The 21,639-nt window shown below is 41.9% G+C and overlaps 1 protein-coding gene across 1 annotated transcript in view; it reads right to left on the bottom strand.

Annotated features, from left to right (window-relative positions):
- Sms (spermine synthase) overlaps positions 1–21,283 on the bottom strand; it is a 55,468-nt gene extending 34,185 nt beyond the window's left edge. Inside the window, exon 1 of the mRNA XM_027927388.2 lies at positions 21,113–21,283. Coding sequence (XP_027783189.1) covers positions 21,113–21,161 — 49 coding nt within the window. The 5' untranslated portion in view covers positions 21,162–21,283. The remainder of the gene's footprint in view (positions 1–21,112) is intronic.
- Between the last annotated feature and the right edge of the window lie 356 nt (positions 21,284–21,639).

Below are 21,639 nucleotides of genomic sequence, written 5' to 3'. Positions count from 1 at the left end.
GGGAAACATAAATAAATTTTACATTGAAATTCGGGTCCCATCCCCAAGTCTGTCTCTGTATATATATATTTTCATATATATGAGAATACTACAAAATCTGAATCACTTCTCTCAAAAACATTCAGATAACGGATACTCCACCTGTACTACCAGCCACTTAAGATATACAAAAATGGCTGGGCATGGAAGTGCAAGCCTGTAATACCAATGGCTCACGAGACTGAAGCAGGAGGATCGTGAGTTCAAAGCCAACCTCAGGAATTTAGCAAGGCACTAAGCAACTCAGTGAGACCCTGTCTCTAATATAAAAAAGTGCTGGGGATGTGGCTCAGTGGTTAAGTGTCCCTGAGTTCAATCCCCAGTACAAAAAAAAAAAAAAACCAAAAGGTCTTCCAAATCTCCCACCAAAACCTCCCTTCTCCCCCCAAACTCACAGACCTAACTTCCGTATAATGGAGACAACTCTTTGTAGGATTCCTGTACAGAACCCAGAAATAATGTTAGTTCCAACAATCCACTCCTAGTCTTGCACTGCTATTTAACTGCTGATCCATATGGTGAGCAGCCCTGCATGTATAAGTAGATTAGCTATAGTAACTCAACTTTACTAGCCCAGGAAGTTCAGGGAGGCATGTTGACTAGAAATTCAAGAGACCATGCACCACCCTTGATAAAAAGCAGAAAAAGAAGCTTCAGTTGTAGTCCTGGTCTGCCTTTACTATTAGAGGCTACACTAAGGAAATAAGAGATGTTCACACTTCCACAAAAAAACTTAATTCTCCATTTGTGTCCTTGGAGTGTAGCTTTAACCTTTTTCAATCTCAAAATTTTCAGGTAGGAAAATTCCAGTCATGGGCATGCTAGGCAATATGTGAACTTTTTGAGGGCTATCCAATGTCAAGTTTCATGTGCGGACACCACCCTTAATCCAGAGCTTATCAGACTCCATGGAGAATTCAGTCTACCCTTCCATCAGCCAGAATCTTTCTGAACAATCTCCTCAAACAAAAGAAGGGGGATAAACAGAAAATTTTCATTCCCATTTTTTTCAGTTCTCTCTTATTCAAGCAGACCTTGGCTTCTAAATATTAGGGAATGAATTCCCATTCTGGTCAACCATATTTGTTTTTAAATTATGAAGGCTAGAAATTCCACACCTCATCATTGACACCTCCCTAAACTTCTTTGCCACCTAGGTCTCTCCCCAACAAGGAGCCCAAGCTATCTAAGCTCCAAGGGGTGATTGTTATTCTATCACCATGTCACACTGGAAGTGATAAGGTCCATGGCAGAAGCTCTGTTTCCAACCCACCTTCTTAAGCAACTACAGGAACTGGCCACTCCTCAGACCTGGGCATGTCACAGACCCACTGTGGTATTTCCAAAGCTCCATGTCCTTTCACTTAGAGGCACCCTGCAGCTCCCTTCAAGAGGAAGCAGAAAAAACAAGCATCTTTTCCCCCAAACCCCAGGCTCAGAGAACCCAAGAGCCAGGCTTGGATTATACGGCATTTTCCTTCACACATAAACCAGCTTTCTGTTTTTTCTTAACAGAGACCTTTCAGTCTGAAGTCATTAAGACAACTGTCTTAAAAATCCATTTGGAGACAAGTGTGGAAGATCACACCTGTAATCCAGGAGGCTGAGGCAGGAAGATCACAAGTTCAAGGCCAGCCTAGGCAACTCAGCAAGACCGTCTCAAAAAAAAAGGTGGGAAGGCTGGGGACACAGCTCAGTAGTAGAGTAACCTTGGGTTCTTTTTTTTTTTTTTTTTTAACTTTTTTTTTTTAAGAGAGAGAGAGAGAGAATTTTAATATTTATTTTTTAGTTTTTGGCGGACACAACATCTTTGTTTGTATGTGGTACTGAGGATCGAACCCGGGCCGCACGCATGCCAGGCAAGCGCGCTACCGCTTGAGCCACCTCCCCAGCCCCCTAACCCTGGGTTGTATCCCCAGTACTACCAAAGAAAAAATCCATTTGTATGTTTTAATCTTGATGGTGTTGTGGTCACGTGACAGCAAGCATCATCCAAAATTCAGAACTGCATACTAAAATTTATTCCATGTAAACTATATCTACAGTTAAAAAAGAAATGTGTGTTAAAAAGTTAAACATCACTGGCATAATCCCCCTGTAAAATACAAAAGACTATAGCATCCCTCGTGGGCACCTTCTCACCCAAATTGGTAGCTCAGTACAGCCAAGGTTTGAGAATATATTTTGAGATGCGGTCTTGTTATGTTGCCCAAGCTGGCCCAGAATTCCGGGGTTCGAGCAATCCTCCTGCCTCAGCCTCCTGGGTAGCTGATTAGCTGAGACTATAGGTGTGCACCACCCTGATCAGTTTAAGAATACCTTTTGAATTCACTCAAAAGATTCTAAGTGTCATAAGAAACACAAAGACTTGACTGAATTTTTGTTTTTCCTTTAAAAAGGGTCTGACCATAAGGAGACTCCTCATACATTCAGAAGCCCGATGAATTTCCAGGGATTAAAGTGAAGGTCAAGCATGTGGTTTCTGGGCGTGCCTTACTTCAACAGCTTGGTTTCATATTCTCAAATTCAGTCCTTTTTACAACAGCTGCATGATGATTAATCTCACTGCACAGAACCCAAGCCAACATGAATGTTCAGAGCAGCATGACTCATAATAGCCAAAAAGCAGAAACAACCCAAATGTCCATCAACTTATAAATGGATAAGCAAAATGTGGTCTATCCTTACCATGGCTGTTATTCAGCCATAAATGAACAACATACACATACATGCTGCATTCAACATGGATGGACCTTGAAATCATAATGCTAAGAGAAAGAAGCCAAGCACAAAGGACCCCAGAATGTAAGATGACATTTATATGAAAAAAATCTAAGAGACAGAAAGTAGATTGGTGGTTGCCAGAGGCTAGAAGGAATGAATGGATGAGGGAAGCCAAGAGGAATGGGGGTGATGGCTGAGTATAGGGTTTCTTTTTGAGGCAATAAAAATATTATAAAATTGACAGTCATGCAACTCTGTGAACATACTGAAAAACACCAAATTGTACATGTGAAATAATGGAATTACATAGCATGTGAATCATAACTCAGTAAAGTGCCTCCCCCCCAAAAAAAGTCAAACAAGCTGAGCCTTCAGATTTCTACTCATTCAGAGGTAACAAAGGCAAGACAAGAAAGCCCCAGAAATTTGGTTTGCTCCCCTTCCTCCACCACAAGCCCTTTCCAGGCACAAGCTCAGATGCAATGTACACCAAGTAAAGGGACTGCAAAGGATAGCTGTCTTTACCAACCCCACCTATCACTGTATGGCAAGTAGCTGCTGTGCAAACGTGTTGTCCCAGGCACTAGAAATACACACTGACAAGCTCCTTCACAGCTTTCCTGCCACTAAAGCACCTGCAACCAGTGTCCTGGGCTTCTCTGTTCACTCACAGCAGAGAGATATGGCTGCAGATGCAGAACAGAACAATAGAATAAACAATTTGGAGAGGTTTTTTTTTCCTTTAAGAGCATGGTTTCTGATGTTTATAAAGAGCAACCAAAACAGGAAAAATTAGCTTTAGAAAAAAAAAGAAGGCCTACTGAAGTTGGAGTAACAGTCATGCAACATCAACAAAGAAATAACACCCAAGCTCTTTTCATGCAAACATGCATTAAGGAATGCCAGATGGGAATGTTTAGTGTACCAGCCACAATGACTATTTCTTAAAACTACACTAAGTTACAGCATAATGGGAATGTGTTGCTAATTATTTCACTGCCCTGCCTTCCATATCCCACAAGGGAAAGCAGTTACAGGGGCATTTCCCATGGACATGTGGGGCCAGCTCCTGTTACCCTCCCCTACTACCTATTGGAAAGCAGGCAGAACCTCTCTTTTTCTACTTTAAAATAACAACCAATTTAGATCCTCCATTAGCCAATCTCCTTACAAAATTAAAGTAGGGCTTATAAAAACGTAATTTATGACACACCATCCTAAACCCCCTTTGGTTTAGAAGCAGAACACCAATTAAGCCCATTTCCCTGAGAAGACTAGGAGTCTTTAAAAGTAGAGAAACAAGCCCCAGGCTGTGATTCACCTTTAACTACTTCATCCAGCACTAAGGAAGGCAGCTGGCTGGATGGAGCTGTCAACTGACCCAACCTCTCCCCTGTCCTTACCCTTTCGACTTAACCCATGTGAAAATTTAACCAAGATTTAAGAAAATAAGGCACAGAAACACAAGACTATACTAAAGCCTGCCTTTCATTTGCTGGCAAGGTAAACTATGTTAGTGCATTTATGAGATACTAAATGACTAGGCCACTTGACATCTCCCGGAAGGAATCATTTGAGCAACACAAAGTAACAAGGGATGCAATGTGGGCTTCATCAACTTAAGGAATAAGTTTTCAGAGAAGAGGAAGGAATAAATTCCAAGGCAGAGGACAAGAAAAGGGATCAGGCCCCACAAAGCAACCAGGAGGGAAGGCAGTCAAACTATGACCATCAGGAAGGAGAAGTTAAAGAAATAAGAGAGAGGAGCTGGGGATGTGGCTCAAGCGGTGGCGCGCTTGCCTGGCGTGCATGCGGCCCGGGTTCGATCCTCAGCACCACATACAAACAAAGATGTTGTGTCCGCCGAAAACTAAAAAATAAATATTAAAGTTCTCTCTCTCTCTCTCTCTCTCTCTCTCTCTCTCTCTCTCTCTCTGTCTCTAAAAAAAAAAAAAAAAAAGAAATAAGAGAGGGGCTTTGTATGGTGGCACATGCCTGTAATACCAGTTATGCAGGAGACTGAGGCAGGAGAGTCACAAGTTCAAGGCCAGTCTGAGTACACCCTGATTCAAAATAAAATTTTTAAAAAGGGCTAGGGGTGTAGCTCACAGCCAGAAAGCTCCTGGGTTCAATCACCAGTACTGCAAAAATCAAAGAAAAGTGAGCAAGCCTCAGCACAACAGCACCATAAAGAAGACCAGAAAGAAGTGGGGGGAGGGGGGGACTTTCAATGCTTGAGGTCAGAGGACCAAAGGCTTTTAAGAAGGCCAGCCCTTCTCTTCAGTTTAACACTGGCATCCACATTCTCGGGTGAGGTGTGGAGAGGGTCCCCAGCTGCCACCTTCCTTCCTGCCTTCATTGCAGAGCAGCAGGCCCTGTTCCATGCCGGCCCACAAACAGATGGTAACCGTTTCTTTCAGCTTTGTCCAGAAGGAAAGCAGGATTTCATTCCCAAAGTAGAAAGTGTGGTATTGCCACTTTTATTACCCAGGAAGATAAAATCTGCTTTCTGAGCACTTCACCAACATCATGAATATCCAGCTTTCTTCCCACTAACTTTAAGTGGGAAGGTCCTATCTACTACTATTTGTGTTTCTATGAACAATTCAAGGGTTTCTGCCTGAGTGCATGTGCCAGACTATGAATCAACAATGACAAAGAATTTGCAAATATTACATAGTTTCGACTTTATGAACTTTGTGGTGGCAAAAATCACATTTCTATCAGAGCTGTCCCTGAGGTGGCACCTCAACCTTCCCTTCGTATGGCTTTACTATGGCACTACCAGCATAGAGGCCTTTTCAGAATGGACTTCCAAGGAGATTTCTCAGAACCTAGAAGGCACAAGAAAAATAAATGCCACCGGAGTAGACAAAGAAAGGCTAAGGACACATGTCAAAACTACCCAAACATGGAGAGGCTCATGTGCTATGATGGATTCCAGATGAGAAACAAGGCCGTGTGGGGGGCCTGGGAATCTGTACTTTGGAGCTTTTCCAGATGGCTTTGAAACAGACAACCAACATCACTGAGTCTCCATGGTCTAAAGGTGGGTGGCAACTTTCCATAAAGAGCCACATAAGAAAATATTCAGGCTGTGCTGGCCATGCAGGTCACTACCACAGGTTCTTCTCTGTGTGTTTGTGCCTGTGTTTTACAACCCTTTAAAAATGCTTAGCTGGAAGGTCAGACAAGAATAGGCCAGTTGAGCAGAATTTGGCCCAAGGGCTTCAGTTTGCTGATCCCTGTGTCTAAGGTCTTTTTCCTAAGCAACAAAGATATTAAGCTAAATTTCCATAAGTGACTTCTTAGAACTTAAGACTAGAATAATTTGAGAAATATTTCCTGCATTTAAGTTAACAACTTACTAAATGTTAAAAAAAAAAAAAAACAACAGCTGATAACTTATAATTGGGACTCCTGCTTTTGAGGTATACATATAAGTAACATTGACAATTAATGGAAACAACTCACACTAGAGAATGAGAATGCCAATATCCATTTTAACCTCAAATGGCTAATGTATGCTTCCATTTCAAGAAACCAGAAAAAGAGAAAACTAAACCCAGAGTAAAAGGAATGAAGGGATTAATAACAGAAATCAATGAAATTAAAAACAGAAAAGCTATAGGAAAGAAACCGAAAAGCTATAGGAAAGAAAATATATATATATATATAATCAAGCAAAAGGCTGTTTCTTTCAAAAGATCAATAAAATGGCAAACTAGCAAGACTGACAAAAAAGAGAAGACATAGACTGACAATATTAAGAATAACTGGCTATCATTACAGACCCATAGGCACCAACAAGGCACAAACAACTGTACACACTCAAACTTGACAATTTATGAAATGGGCCAATTCCTCTTAACAACACAAACTATCACAACTCACCCAATAGGAAATAGGCAATCTGAACAGCCCTAAAACTATTAAGGAAATTAAATATATGACCTAAAAGCTTCAAATAGAAAGAAATCTTGAGGTTCAGAGGGTTTTGCTAGATAATTCTACCAAACATTTTAAGAAGAATTAACGGCAATTCTTCAGTCTCTTCCAGAGAAAATAGCAGAAGGCCTCCTAAGTTTATGAAGCCAGTATTTTCCTAATATGAAAACCAGACAAAGCCAGTACCAAAAAGGAAACTTGTAGCAGGGCATTATAGCACACACCTGTAATCCCAGCAGCTCGGGGCGGGAAGCTAAAGCAGGAGGATCGCAAATTCAAGGACAGCTTAGGCAACTTAGTGAGACCCTGTCTCAAAAGAAAAGGAAATAAAAGGGGCTAGGGATGTAGTTCAGTGGTAGAGGGGCCATAGGTTCAATCTCCAGGACAAAAAAAAAAAAAACCTAAAAGGAAAAAATAAATCACATGCATCACATTAACTGAAGCAGAAAATGTATTTGGCAAAATTCAACACCCATTCTAGCCAAAAAACAAACAAACAAAAAAATCAAAAACAAAGAACACAGAAAATAAAAAAATAGGAACTTGATAAAGATCATCTACAAAAATCCTATAGCTAGCATAATACTCAATGATAAAAGACTGAATGATTTTCCCCTAAGATGGTTAACAAGGCAAGTATGTCTGTTTTCATGGTGGCTGTTCAACACAGTAAACAAAGTGTAACCAGCTCAGTAAGGAAGGGCACAGAGAAGTTAACAACTCAAGGTCACAGCTGGTAAGTGATGAAGTCAGAATTCAAATCCAAGCAGCTGGGCTCCAAGCCCCAATGCTTCTAAACAAAGGAACTCCACTAACAACTTACTATTCGCAAGATGCTTTTTTAAAAAAAAGCCCTATCATGTTCTTGAGCTTTATACCGAAGGGAGTTAAGGTGATGGTATATGGTCTTTCCTTCCTCCAACACCAAGACTACCTGCCCTAGACTATATAAACCCCACTTAGGAATACCAAACATATGCACAGAAAGACTCATGACCCTCTTTCTTAAAATTCCAGAACTGGACAACTTCAGCATTATACTGTTCCGATGTTAAACCCCACTACTGTTTTAAGGCACGAGTCCTAAAAATACTTCAAGAAAAAGGGTTCTTCATTAAACCAAGTTTCAGAAACATTCTATATTCATCTCTATGCCCTAAGGTCAGGAGGGAAATCTGGAATGCTCATTCCAGTCTTATTTAGCCACTATTATCTGCAGTGTTTCTAAAAGACTTCAACTAAACATTACAATGTCCTAAAAATTGCCTGGGACTCTTTCTGGAGATTTCCATTCTAGGGAAAATGTACTCAAGTAACACAAACACCTAAGCAATACCTTAAAAAAAATCAAAATATCCTTTAAAAATTCTGTTTTAATTACTTAGGAAAGTGCTTTATCTAAAGTAGACAAGTCTTCGAATAACAAGCCAACTATTATTTTCTACCTCTTCTCTTGCCAGAAGAACTTTCCAAATCTTTCAGTAAGTTAAATTCACACCTCTTTGTAACTGAGCATCTTTATCCACTTTGGCACAATTTCAAAGTACTAGGACCTAAATATTGCAATTAGTGTTAAGTATTTTATGTATTATTTGACAGTCTTCCAAACATTTTATTGGCCATCCCACCCAACAATGCCGTGTGTGGGATTTTTGTTATCATTAGCACCTTCATGGAGAGGGAAGAATTTAGGTACACATTAAACTACCCAAAGTCAAGATTCAAGTCAGCTCAGTATCTGGAACATGCTACTGGCTCTTACCAACCCCTTATGAGTTTGATTTAATACATAAATGCATTTAATCACCAGTATTGAAACGGACTGAATTTGTCACCAGCTCCACTTCCTAAGAGGAAGTTCTGCTGAGAGAAGGAAGCTAAAGGGCCACAACTGGCCACTCTTGACAGGCACTAAAGAAGATGGGAGCAGAGATGAAGATTGCCCACTCAGGCCTGTCTAGGTGCAGGCTAAGTAAATCTACATTATCTACATCTTCCTGCCCTTATGTACCTTCCCTGCCTCTTCTCCTTTAAAAGTTCTACTAATTTTCAGGAAGTTCAGAGATGACAGTTTTGTTTTGGTACCAGGAATTGAACTCAGTTACTTAACCACTGAGCTACATCCCCAGCCCAGAGATGGAAGTTTTAAAACAAGTACATCTCTTTCACCTTCCTTCAGAGCTGGCTTTGAATAAAATCTCTTTTCCCACCAATTTGATTCCAAATATTTCTGAAACAGCAAGTGTCATGGCCTAGCATCATGGTCTAGCCCCTTTCTTCCCCTGGGGAGATTTCATACTATCCAGTAACAGTTTTGGCAAGCCAGACAGCAGAAAAATCCTGCCTTGAGCAAGAGAGCTCAGGCCAGCAGCAATCTCTGAGGAGGAAAGGACTTTGGGCTGAAACCTCTCACAACTAGCCTAATTTGCACTTGGAATGACCTGGGAAGGGTCCCACCACGGCTGCCTGGAGATATTAAATCCTGGGGAGATTTGTCTTTTTCCGTTCCTGATGCAACTTTGGCTGCTTAAAATTTGCTTAATTGGTGAGGAAAATGAGGTTATTAGAGATGATTGATGGGCCACTGTTGGTAGACCCATCAGGGTGCACAGCGAGGATTTTTATCTCTACCATTGAGGTTTTTGGACTTTCAGTAGGGATCATTTTGAAGTATCAGCTATAAACAGCCTGGGCTCTTTAGGTATTTGGAATTTAAGCTACTTGGAGCTTGAGTGAGCTGTTCTAAGCCATTTGCTTTTTGGGTACTGGTCAATAAGATGAAATTCTGAGGACAAAAAAATGTTCCAACAATTACACTGGTTTGATGAGTGTTCCTTTGTTCATTTGTTCAGTTTTGTTTGGAAAAAAGATTACATCATGGCCTAAAAATCTAAAAGTGCATGCTAACTTAGTTCAACTGTTTTATATTGTTTGTTAACTTGACAAGTGGCTTCAACAGGCTATATTCTGATGGCTGTATCATCATATTTATCTACTAGCATGGGGAATTCCATTTCAGAAGAACATGTCCCATTACTGGGTTGGAAGAAACTGTGAGAAGTTCATCCAGAAGGTACAAAGTAAGGGTTTGGTCAACCCACATCTAACCCCATTCGCCCCTCCGCGTGTGGGTTTTTTTTCCATGACATGTAAGATGGATTTCTCCAGCCCACCATTGAAACAGTGTAAGAAATTCTAAAAGCGACACATTTTACTGACCAAAAACATTTCTAGGGCATAGTCCTTGCTTCAGTCATCAGATGGGCCTCTATCAAAACAAAAAATGGACAAAATTTATCTGCAATCTCTTTGGGCTTCAAGATTTTTTTTTTCTTTCTGGTGAATTCACTTTTAATTTTATGCCCTTAAATTAAATGTTTTTGTTTGTCTAACTGAGGCTTTTCATTTTCTCTATCTGAGGTTATTTCCCATCTCTGAAAAAGAAACTTGTTCTACAAGTTTTGCTGCCCATGGTCTTTAAGATATAAATTTTCTACCTGGTCTCAAGGTTGGAAATGCAAATTTGACTTAACAGAGTGCTTTCAATATCAGGTCAAAAGTCTGACTTTTAAAACTAGCAAATTTTAAATCTAAGTTTTAAAATTTTCTTGTATGTACCTATGTTTATATGCATATGTTTTCTATTAGCATAGAACCAAACTGACTTATAGAAAATTTGCCCAAATGCCTCTATTGATATGACTTTAGCAAATCTGTAATAAGCAATTTAAACTGAAGAATGTCTTTTAAAATCTAGCAGCTAATTTTTCTGGCCTACTAAACAATTAGGATATTTGTCTCCAGATATTTAAGATACAGTGTTCAGATGGGTGTGATGGCACACATCTGTAATCCCAGCGGCTCAGTAGGCTGAGGCAGGAGGACTGCTAGTTCAAAGCCAGCCTCAGCAACTTAGTGAGGCCCTAAGCAACTTAGAGAGACGCTGTTTCCAAATAAAATATGAAAAGGGATGAGGAAGTGGCTCAGTGGTTAAGTAACTCCGAGTTCAATCCTTAGTACCAAAAAAAAAAAAAAAACACCCAGATATAGTGTTCAGTGTTTTCTATAGCAACCTCTTAAGACCTTTTTGACAAAAAAAAAAAAAAAAAACTTAAAATGATAACTATGATTGATTTCCATGCAACTTTTTAAATACATGACAGTAGAATGTACTTATATACTTTGATATATCATACATAGATGCAATTTAATGATAGTTATTGAAATTAATAAAATTAAATACAGAGGGGAGGCCTTTTGATTCTTAAAAATGTAGCTTTTAAAATTGTTTTGTTTTTACAAGGAAACTTTAGTCCAGAACTAAACAGTTCTGTTTTCTTTTAGTAAGTATGTAATGCTTGTAGCTATATATGCCACTCTTGGTTTATCTAAAATAGTAATTATTTAATAGATTTGGAAATTCACAGGTGAGCCTGTTCTTTCCTTGTTCCAGTCCTGAAATAAGCCAAAGGAAATACATGATTTAAAATGCTAATGACCTATGTACAGTTTATGTTTCTGATTTCTGGAGTGACTTCATTGTAAAATGAGCTAAAAATTGAAGTTTGTGAATTGACTATAAATCCTAACAGCACTTTCAATTTATTCGGGACTGAGCCCAGGAGCACTTTACTACTGAGCTATATCCCCAGTCTTTTTTTATTTTTTATTTTGAGACAGGATCTCACCAAGTTGCTGGGTCTGGCCAAACTTGTGATGCTCCTGCCTTAGCCTCCCAAGTTACTGGGTTTACAGGTGTGCACCACCACACCTGCCCTAACAGTACTTTCAAAAATTAACTATCAGTCAACAAGGTACTTCACTCCATTTTTAAAATGTTTTAAAAAAAATTGTTTGTCTGATGTCAAAAGCCTAGCAATGCTTAAATTCTAGAAAAACTTAATTTTTTTAATATTTTTACTTGTAGATGGGACACAATTCCTTGATTTATTTTTCTGTGGTGCTGAGGATTGAACCCAGTGCCTCACACATGAGCCAAGTGCTCTACCACTGAGCTACAACCCCAGCCCTTAAACAATTTGTAAAATGCATTTTTCCCATTTTTTTTTTTTTACTGGTGCTTTATAATTGTATATACTGATGGGATTAAAATGCATTCATAAGTAGGATCCAAAAGTCTGGCAACTAGTAAACCACTCTTAGTAAAGTTTACAATAAAGTTTTAAAAAATCTGAGCCAGAATATTATGTTGTAATTGTTGTAGATGTAACTAAATTGTCTAATTTGCAAACTTTAAAAGTGATGATAATGCCTTCTATATTGCTTGTAGTCATTTTTTTATATAATGTGAGCTATGTCTCTATAGTTAACAAGAGGCACTCTGCTTTGTTCGTCCTGCATCTCAAGACCAAGATTTTAAAATGTGTAAGACTGGCTATTTTAAAAAAAGGTATTCTCAAACTATTTACATTGTGTTAAGACTTAGTTTACAAAGTACACTTCAGTACATATGTATGTTCCTAATTGAAAAATGATATTAATTCTTGTAACTTGTGTTCAAAGTTTTTATAGTTCTATAAAATGTACCTAAATTCTAAAGATGCTTTCTACTGGATGGTAATTAACCTTAATTTACATAAGAAGGACTCTGGGTGACAGGCACTCAAACTCAGACCAGACAGGATTGAGTTGAGCAGAAGCTTTGCTTTTGGGGGAGGAAGGAGGATAAAGATGATAAAACTAAAGAGGTTGTGTTTATTCAAATCTATTATACAGACTAGATTGCCTTGCTCTTATTAGTGATTTGCATTTTTCTGGACTAAGAGCTAATCTTAAAAAAAAAATTCTGTTCCTTAAAATTGGCTAAAAGTGTGTGTGTGGGGGGGGGGGGGGTCTTCTGATGCTGACTCAGACTGTCTTGTCACTTCCTCTCCAATGTAGAAACACTCAGATAAAAGAACCATGGGCTGGGGATATAGGTCAGTTGGTAGAGTGCTTGCCTACCATGCACCACGGGTGGGAGTTGGAGCAGGAGGATAAACAAGCAGGGTATATAGTGGTGAATATCTACAATCCAAGCTACTTGGGAGGCCAAGGCAGAAGGATCTCAAGTTCAAGGTCAGACTGGGCAATTAAGTGAGACCCTGGCTCAAAATTGAAAATGAAAAGTGTTAGGGATATAACTCAGTGGTAGAGCACCCCTGGGTTCAATCCCCAGAACTGCAAAAAGAAAAAGAAAGAGGGAGGGAGGAGTGGGGAAAGCTCCTGCAACATGGGAGCCAAGATGCTTGGCAAATGATCCACACAGTCTTCAGAGAAAATCATTCAAAACCAAAAGTGGAAAATCATGTAGAGTCACTTGTCAACCCCCACCAAAAAATAAACAGCTGGGAGGTCATGAAAAGCAAGTTCTGGCAAACTAATGTTAAACATTTCAGCCCAGACACCTGTATGCCAGTGGCTCAGGAGGCTGAGGCAGAAGAATCAAGAGTTCAAAGCCAGCCTCAGCAACAGCGAGGGGTTAAGCAACTCAGTGAGACCCTGTCTCTATATAAAATAGGGCTGGGGATGTGGCTCAGTGGTTGAGTGTCCCTGAGTTCAATCCCCAGGACCAAAAAAATTCAAAATCTGCCTCCTTTAGGAATAAGCATCTGACCTCTTATGTTCAAGTTATACACACTGATCCAACAATGGACTATCAAGGCAGGTGACACAGAAGCCCCAATTGTCTCAAGACTGAGGGTATGAAATAAGCAGGGGGGATATAAAACAGACTGAATTCGCTACCCCCACTTCCTAAGAACAACTTCTGTTGAAACAAGGAAGCTAAAGGGGCTGCAACCCCTCACCCTGACAGGTACTAAAGAAGAAGGGAGCAGAGATGGAAATTGCCCACTTAGCCTGTCTAGCTGCACGCTAACTAAATCTACATAGCTACATTTTTCTACCTTTTTGTCACTTCCTTGCCTCTTCTCTTTAAACACTCTGCCAATTTTCAGGGATTTCAGAGATGGGCTTTTTGAAACAATTATGTTTCTTCCATCTTCCTTCAAACCTGGCTTTGAATGAAACCTCTTTTCCTAATAATTTCACTGTGAATTCATTTTCTGGAACAGCAAGTATCATTCCTCTCCAGGTGAGATCTTGTGCTGCCTGGTCACAGTATTGTCAGTACCTCACTGACTCCCACCTGAATACAGATAACAGTATCAATTTAATAAAATCCAGGCCCATTACACCTCAGGGCTGCAGAGTTGTTTTTCCTGGTGTCTGCAAAAGTGCCTGGTTGTAAGGATTTAAAAGAGCATTTGTGATGGTTTATTTGCAGACTCAATTGAGGAGGTTTCCCAACTTTTCAAAAGAACAGAGCCCTATAATTAAACTACCAAGAAATGGTGGTTGGAGTGCACACCAAAGGCTTTGGGTTACAATTGCAGTGAAATGGTAGATTAAAACGCCTAGAATATGCACTGACTTCAAAAACTAAACTCAATAATAGCTTTATTGAACACTTTTTAAACAGATACCCAATCACAATCCAGTAATTTTTTTTTTCTTACCAAGGCTGGTCTCAAACTTGTGATCCTACTGCCCTAGCCTCCTGAGTGACTGGGATTGGAGTGCGCCCAGCTCAACAGGCCAGTAATTTTATAACTAATCCTTACCTGCAAAGGGTTAGTATGACCATATATATATAACCTTGGTTGCAATTTAAATTCTAAAGAACATTAATTCCAAATCTTCCAGATAGCAAGTTCAAAACCAAAAGCTCTAACTTTTCAAAGCTATTAAATAAGGCTGGGGATGTTACTCAGTAGCGGAAGTGGTAGAGAGCTCCCCTAGCATGCATAAGGCCCTGGGTTCCATCCCCAGTAATAAAAAAAAAAAAAGCTATGAAATAAAGGCCACAGCACTTCAGTCTTCTCATAAGAAGGTGACTTGGGCCTGTGACTGTCAGTTCAAATACAGCCGATTTAATTATGTACTAAGGGGATGAAAAGATTCCAAACTGTTAACTCCTCCACTGCAAACCATCTTTCTCTCCTCAAAAAAGCACAAGACAAATCATCTACCAGTTACTCAATTGGAAAATGGTCTCCATAATGGCTCAGACAGAACCTCAGATTACTTGAAAAAGCATCTCTGCCCCAATAGTAAGGGGGTGAAGGGGCACTGCCAGAGTCTTGCTAATGGAGTCACTTCTGTCAACTGTCAATATTCCTCCGAAAGCACTTAAAACAAGAGAAAACTACCCAATGAGCCCTAGAGGCTGCCTGACATAAATTAAAAACTAATTTTACCATATGCTATCTCTATTGGTTTAAAGAAATGGGTATAACATAGGAACTATACTATAAATAGAATCATTATGGTTTATACAATTTTTTAATGGCAAGTTCACAAAATGAATTCCCAGCACTGGGAGATAATTCAGCTTGGAATCATTTGGAGTATGATGAGTACAATTAAGGATCTTTTGCAGAGTTGAGGGAAGGAAAGTTTAATAAAGAAAAAGTCACAATAACACAAAAGTGCACACCAAGGAAGACAGACTCCAACCAGGGACCTCACCCAAGCCGTCCATAAAACATTTTCAAATATAATTAATATATGAGAGAAAATCCATGCAAGGCACAGAAAGAAATGTCTTGCTCTAAAGTTATTCCATTCGGAGTCCAGGAGTTTCTCTTTCAGCCACTTGAAAGCAGAGCAAAAGACTCAGAGCAAGGAATTTGGGTGTCTGTTGGGAGAGGAGGAATAATCAGGTAGAAATGAATCTTCTGGGTGGATGTGGAATTTAGTCTTTATCCAGGGGTAATGGGGACCCTTGGGAGGGTTTTAAAATGAGAAAAGGGACAGGTCCTATTGAGTCCCTGATGACTAATCCCTCTTCAAAACACACAGAAAAATGGGAGGCTGTGGCCAAGAATCAGGAATCAGATGAGTGAGTAATGAATTTGAGAGCATTCAACAGGTAGAACCAACAGGACTTAAGGAAAAAGCTAACTGGTGGCGGGGGTAAGGTGGGTGTGCCAAAGGTTTCTAGCATAAATTTTTGTGTTTTTAATGAGGAACCAACTAGAGTGGTCCTCATACTTTAATCAACATCAAAATTACTGGAAGATGCTTAAAAATGCAAATTTCAGGAACTCATCACCCCCCCCACACACACACACACACACACACCACATTGTGATTAGAGTCAATCTACAACAGGGCCCATGCTTACATTCCCCACTCCCAAGACTCCACTGTCAAAGCCACAGGCAGGTGCACATATTATTTATGACAATAGGGGATAAAGTGTAATGGAAGGGGATAATGAAAAGGTTGGGGGGGGCAAGCTCTTTCTATTCTTGAAAAAGAGAAAAAGCTAAATGCAATTAAAATGGATTGTTTAGGTTTTAGTTAAAACAGTTATAGCTACTTAAAACACACAAAGAAAGTATGCTTCCACCAGAAAGCAGCTCACCAAATACAGAGAAGGGGAGCTTGCTGGATGAGCTAATGGTTCAGGAAATCAGGGTAGACAGATCACCTCAAGCCACAGGCCGGGCTGGGTAGTAAGTGTTGGCCAAGCCATGGGTTCCTAATACCTTTGGAGGAAGTAGGAGCCATCCTCCCTCCCTAATAACTTACTGTGTACTGGAGACTTCCAAAAAGGACCAGGTTAATTTTGATGATTTGTCAACCAGATTACTGAAATGCCTAATCAGAACATAAAGCAGGGATACACCATCTGAGCAGTATTAACATTTTGGGCTGTCAATGCTGTGGGGGGACCTACTGGACATAGTTAAAATGTTGAGCAGGATCCCTGGCTTTCACCTACTAGAGTGGAATACCATCGCTACTCCTCAGTTTAGCCAACCAAAAATGTCTCCTCAAACAGTCAAATGTCCCCCCAGAGGGTAGGGGTTGATGGAACACCTCCATTGAAGGTGAATGTTTTTAAACTAAGAGGCTTCCCAGTTATATAAGTGGCAAAGGCCTTGTAATCAAGTAGTCATGGCCTTGAATTCCATATCACTTAAAAGTTGAAAAATCTCAATGGAACTATTTGTTCATCTTTAAAATGGGGACAAGTTGACCTACCATACAGTTGGGATAATTACCTAAATTCATGTGTAATACAATTAGGGCAAAGCCTGGTCCCAGTGGCAATTAATGTGTGTTTTACTCCTGAACACATGCTTTGAAGGAGAATCAGACATATCTGCTTTTAGTGCTAACCTGGGTAGAAACCTACTCCACATAAGAAAATTACAATATGATCATAGGCTATGAAAGGGCAGTCCCAGTTCTCTCATTTGGGCCTGGGGTCTAAACCTGAGTTCAAAGACTCCCAAGGGACCAGGAGATCCAATTATGGGAATGTGTAAATCTGGGTGGGAAAAAATACACATCCTTTTTTTTGGGGGGGGGCAGGGGTAACCAGGGACTACACTCAGGGGCACTCAACCACTGAGCCACATTCCCAGAACTATTCTGTATTTTATTTAGACAGGGTCTCACTGAGTTGCCCAGCACCTCACTCTTGCAGAGGCTGGCTTTGAACCTAAAATCCTCCTGTCTCAGCATCCTGAGCTGCTGGAATTACAGGTGTGCCCCAGCATGCCCAGCTCACTTTCTTATTTTCACTAGCTAAAATTCAACATTTTTTTACTTGCACTTGGAGGCCAAAAACTATACATTAACTATTCCTGGCCATTATTGCCAATTAAATGACAGATTTTTCATATCACATACATTATAGCTAAAATGCTGATTTTGTACAGTTCTACTTCAAAATTATATAAATTATTAGCCCTGCTGATAACACCTTGTTGTTTTGTGTTAGTAAAGCAGCATATGTTATATATCACATTTGGGGATTTTGTATTTTGAAAATTATATTTTAGCCAGGCACAGTGGGCATGCCTGTAATCCCAGCGGCTTGGGAGACTGAGGCAGTAGGATGGAGTTCAAAGCCAGCCTCAGCAAAAGTGAGGTGCTAAACAACTCAGTGAGACCCAAAATAGGGCTGGGGATCTGGCTCAGTGGTCATGTGACTGAGTTCAGTCCCCCATACCCCCAAAAAAATTCTAAAAGGGAAATGTGTGCTGGCTGTCCCCTGATGGATGTGAATCATCATTCCACCATTATTGTAAAATAAATTTAATCCATTTAATCATAATTTACCAAACATCTATCATGTATCAGAACTGTGTCCAGGACACAAACCCCAGACATCTGTCTTTGTGAAGATATGGCCAGCCCAGGGAACGAAATGGGGATAAAAGTACAATTGTAGAACTTTCCAGGGCTGTCTAGCCACCTAGAGACTTCTCTCCAAAGGGCACCTCACTCTCTTCTGTATACCCAGCACCCTATGGGGTATAAAGGACCAGGAACAAAGCATGTGTCCTCTACTAACTCAGATATGCCTAAACTATAGAGACATGGAAATGAGTTTATTCTTGTTAACCTCAGGATGAAAAAAATCTCAAAATGTTTTCTGGGCTCAAGAGTCCTCATAGTCCAATACTTTACTTACAAAATGATCAAATATGAGGGTTTTTTTTTTAATTTTATTTTTATTTTGTTCTTTTTAGCAAAAATAATTTTCTGAGTTATCTCATCAGCCAGAACACTAAACACCACCACCGGGCCCTACCTACCATTTCTCTTGGTGGTCTGAGTAGCTGGGTACTAACTGGCTTGCATCCTTAACTAAGCTATACAGAATCACAACATAATAACATACCTAAGTGGTTCAAGTTTAATTCCACTAAAATCACATCATGGAACTACAGCATTAGGAAGGATTACTGACAAATGGGAAAAAAAGAACATGAATCCAGGCTCCACAGGCATTTGACTCACCCTTGAGTCACATCCAATATTCACATGCCAAGAGTAATGCCTTTTGACTCATTATCATCAATTAAAATAAATGTTTATGGAGACCTCACACGTGGATTTCTCACCAAGTACCCCTCATTGAAAGGGAAAAGAATTTAGAAGATCCTGATCTAGCCAGATCTCTTCATTTTCCAAATGTAGATTTGGACAGAAAGGCTGAAATGCTTCACACCAAATGAAGTGACTGGGGCAGAAATACAGTAAGAATCAATTTCCTCCCAGAACATTTATGTAAGAACTCAAGATCTGACATAGATGCATATACATATATTCCCCCCCTCACACACAGTTATTTATTCTAGAATGTTCTTCACTTTGCCATAAAAGTTTTCTTATCTCTGAGTAACAGACTGGGAATTAAAATATTAATAGCTAATGTTTGATCTTTCTGTCTTAAGAGCCTTCTATCCTGCTTTACATGTGTACACACACACCCTTTTATCACCCATCATTTTACATTTTACAACTACATTTAAATGTCACATCCACACCACCTCAACAACTTAGAACCTGCCAGTTTCTCTCCTCCCCTCCAAAAGGTGCACCCATGGTTTTCTCTCCCTCTCTAACCAGTTCAGCTCAAAGCACTGACATTTTTCTCCCTTTTTCTTCCTGCAGTCATGGGAAGGTTTTTCCCCCACTTGCAGGACACCACAACAGACAGAAGTAGCCTGTCGTGTCAGCATTTCAGGAAGCAATACCTGGATTAAGCTAAAGGAGGTTCAAGACTCTAGCAAGGACTGAGGAAATGTAAAATCCACAGGCCATACTGAGACCACTCTCCTTACAGCCAGCAGTGTGGGGGAAACCATGCTGCACAAATATAGGCAAGTGTTCCCAAGGTGCTTACGATCAGGAACACTTCCCAGACTCGGCCCTTACTGGTGGGTGACCGTGATCCTTTCAACCACAATTTCTCCATAAAGCTTCTTCCTCCTCACCACTCAACTGAGTATACTAGAACCTCCATTAATGACTTAACCCAAAAGCTGAAAGGGTAATTCTCAGCAAAACCTTAGCGATCTCCTACATCTCCACCACCCAAGCACTATTTCATCTTCAGATTCTCCCCAGTAGTCTCCCATCCCTCCGTCCTCACCTAAGAAATGTGGGAATTAAGATGCTTTATTTTCTCCAAGTCACTTCTGACCACCCAAACATACTGACTGGTATTGCTTAACAATTCTAGTTTACAGCTAGATCCTTAACAATAAAAGCCCTAGGAGAGTTTTATGAGTTGTGCACTGTCCCTTCTGTACACCCCCCACCCCACCCACACACACAGGGAAGATGAGGCTTAGAAAGGTTGAGAAATAAACCCAAGTTCACATGCAGAGCCAATCAGGAAAAGCAGGATCAAACCTAGGTGTTGCTCTGAATCCTCAGTTTTATTAAATCTTGTGTCATCTGAGGTCCTTTAGATTTGAAGAAAATGCAAAGTGGATCCCCAGAAGTTCAGAAAGTAAGTTCTGTGTTAAAAAAAAGAAATAGTAACAGAAAAGGCTGCTCCATTTAATTAGTGAAAACGCAAGGTACAGAGATACACTCCAAGGAGGGCACACGGAAAGTGCAGATCCAAGTCCGCAGCAGTTACAGGCTTAAAGGCCACCAGAAAAAGAACAGGCAGTCCCATCCCTCCCGCCCCCACCCCCAGGTTGGAGGCGCCCAAAGAAAAGAAGCCAGCAAAGCACCCCTCCCCTTCAAAATTCCTGCACAGTTCCCAGTTTCCCAGCCCTCTCCGGTGTTGCCGGCTCTGCCTTCTGAGCCTCTCTGATTAGAGGAGTTATAATTCCCGCGCCCGGACCTCATCCCTCCCCACCCCCAATAATAATAACCGCTTCCTTTTCCCATCCCCCCTGTCCCTTTCCGGGGGATCTGTCTTCTACGCAGTCCGCTAAGAATCCTTCAAGCACTGCGTGGCTGCGGTCCTTCTCCAGCCAGAGCACCCCAAGAGGGGAAACCCCCGCCCCCAAGAGGGAAATTTACCCGCCGGCAAGCACAGGAAAAGGTGGCGCGGGCAGCCTCGCGCCGCGCACGCCCCCAGCCCAGGCCTGCGGTACAGGTCACGCCTCGCTAAGGCTCCAACGCGCTCCAGCACCCCCGCCCCAGGGGGGATCAGACAGCACCCTGCAGCCTGAAAGGGATCTCCCGGTGAAGCGCAGGGGAAAGGAGCCCTCTTAGGGAGCGGGTGAACGGTCAGGGCCCGGAAGGGCGGTAAGGCAGGCGAGCACCCGACGCGGCCCCTTCAGGCCCCGCACTGCGGCCGGGACAGAGCAAGGAGCGAACAGGGGCGCGGCGCTAGCAAGAGTGCGGCCTCCGCCCGGTCGCCAGTGCACGAGGCCCCGCAGCGCGCCTGGCGCGGCAGCCTGGGAGACGCCGGCGCCTCGCGGGCCGCCCGCATTGTTCAGCCCGCCGCGCGCGCCCCGCCTGGCCCCGACCCGGGCCCCGGCCCCAGCTCCAGCCCCAGCCCAAAGGGTGGCGAGGGCGGCGGGGGCAGCAGCGCCAGGGCCGGGCAGGTGGCGCCTGGTGCCCTCACCTTTGGCGCCGAGCATGAAGTCCAGGGTGCTGTGCCTTGCTGCTGCCATAGTGAGGAGAGGCCCTGTGCCATGCCTGGGGGAGGCGGCCGCAGAAGACTGGGGGGCCGCGCGGCGTGTCAGGCTGCGGGCGGCGGGGAGTGATCTGCGCCGGGGGAGGCCAGGAGTAGGAGGTGGGCGGGGCCGCTGGGAGCGACCCCGAGCGCGGGGGCGGGGCCGGGCCCGCCTCCAGGAGGGAGGGAGCCGGGACGCCTCCAGCCCCGAACTTGCAGCGCGGGGTGTGAGGCCTCACTAATGGTGGAAACGTGGGCGCCTTGCTCCCTAGCGTGCGTCACCAATGGCCGCGCCCTGCGCCAAGACTCAGGCCGGCGCTCCCGCCATCCGTTAGGTCACCTTAGGTTTAAACAGCGCAGCACGACTTCCAGGGGGGCCCACCCCATACACTTCCCCATATACCTCCCTCCAAGCCAAGGCCCCTTTTATTTCTCGGCCAATCAAAAAAATAAAATGCTAGGATCCACCTCTGAAG

This window comes from Marmota flaviventris, chromosome X (genome assembly GCF_047511675.1).
Source record: "Marmota flaviventris isolate mMarFla1 chromosome X, mMarFla1.hap1, whole genome shotgun sequence".
NCBI classification, from domain to species: domain Eukaryota; kingdom Metazoa; phylum Chordata; class Mammalia; order Rodentia; family Sciuridae; genus Marmota; species Marmota flaviventris.
Note: the sequence above shows the minus strand (reverse complement) of the source record. Positions and strands in the feature narration are given on the sequence as shown.